Genomic DNA, 1,568 nt, shown 5'->3' on the forward strand with positions numbered 1-1,568 from the left:
GTGTCATTTGTATTAATATATTTTCCTTGTCCTTTCTTACCAGTGTGATTTTATGCAAGTTGTCAGTGGTGATATTTAAAATATAGTCTCTTGGTTAAGAGAATAGTCAAATGAGTGTGGCTGAACTTAAGGAATAAATACAACTGATTCAATGCCTGAGACTGCCTGTTTGTTCCATTTGGGGGAAAGAGTGGGAACTTTTTCACTTGTAAGTGTAGCTCTTTAGATGGGTAAAAATGTGGAGTTGTGTTGTTATATGGAAGTTCCAATGTGAGTAAATGGGGTGTGTGAAAGTTGAGGAACTAAAAGTGTGAAATCTGCCCATTACCAATTCATTGTCTTTTGATTCAAATCTACCCTGTATGTGCCATACTTGTTGATACTGGATGTCATCAACATTTAATTTTTGCCATGTGGCACATATGGCACCGCCTTTCTCAGTTAGTGCACTGTTGGGTTTGGCCAGCAAACCCTGAGATGGTGAATGAAAAGTTTACTCCAGACACCTTCATAGGAGAATGGAGAGGCCTGAGGACCAGACACTCTAGTGGCAAAAAGCCTTCAGCCAAGCTTTGTCTCCAGTTTCATTGGGGTCATATCAATACACCAAGCACAAGCACAAAGCAAGGAGGAAAGTATAGCCTTACTGGTCAGGACAGTAATATATGGGACATCGTGGGGTAAGGACAAGGAGGCTAGGAGCTCATGAAGTACATGAGCACCACATGTGCCTGTTTCTCCTTGAAATTTAAACATTTCCTCCCTAGAGGAGAGCCTTGAGCTACAGTAAGAATGTGGCCACTTTCAGCCAGGAAATGTCAATGTAGGCCTAAGGTTCTGGGCATTCCTCATTTGTTTTTCAATTAGTCTCACCCAGGGAGGCGTATGGAAGTCAGATTTTGTGTATGCAGATACTGAATTCCTACAGGGCACCAGAGCAAGACGTCTCAGGAGAAAAAGCATTTTTCTTTTCATGGTATTTTTTTTTTGAACCCTATTTTCATTTATTGGCAAGTCAATCTAGAATGAGATAGGATTTTTTTTCTATGCAGGGAGATTGTTTTCAATCTGCTGTAACATGGACGCACACATCTTCACCTTGGAAAATGTACCATTTCAAGCTTTAGCCAGGGAAGATTACTCTTTTTTCAGTTTCGCAATTTTTGTGCTGCTGCCAGAAGTCTTCTCAGCATTTGCTTTGAACTCGACCTTTAGTGCATCTCTCACTGCTTTTGCATGGATCTGGGAGTACTGGATGTAGCTGAGGCCAGCCTGTCGCCAGTACACCACCATGATGTTGCAAGGGTGGGTGCATCAGGTCGAATCACAAGGATGCCTCAATGTCGGCTCAACACGTGGCCCAGCGGCAGGAAGACTCTTTTCGTGTTTTTAAAAAAAGATTTTATTTATGTATTTGTCAGAGAGAGATTGAGTGAGCACAAGCAGGGAGAGTGGCAGGCAGAGAGAGAAGCAGACTCCCTGCTGAGCAGAGAACCCAATGCAGGACTCGATCCCAGGACCCTGGGATCATGACCTGAGCTGAAGGAAGACATTTAACTGAGTGAGCC

The 1,568-nt window shown here is 43.0% G+C and overlaps 1 protein-coding gene across 1 annotated transcript; it reads right to left on the reverse strand.

The window, feature by feature from the left end:
* Nucleotides 1-1,137: 1,137 nt before the first annotated feature.
* LOC132009055 (ATP synthase subunit epsilon, mitochondrial-like) lies at nt 1,138-1,293 on the reverse strand. The gene has a single exon (XM_059387466.1). It carries the CDS (start codon nt 1,291-1,293, stop codon nt 1,138-1,140), a length of 156 nt encoding a protein of 51 aa, XP_059243449.1.
* Between the last annotated feature and the right edge of the window lie 275 nt (nt 1,294-1,568).

This window comes from Mustela nigripes, unplaced genomic scaffold (assembly GCF_022355385.1).
Source record: "Mustela nigripes isolate SB6536 unplaced genomic scaffold, MUSNIG.SB6536 HiC_scaffold_3806, whole genome shotgun sequence".
NCBI lineage: Eukaryota > Metazoa > Chordata > Mammalia > Carnivora > Mustelidae > Mustela > Mustela nigripes.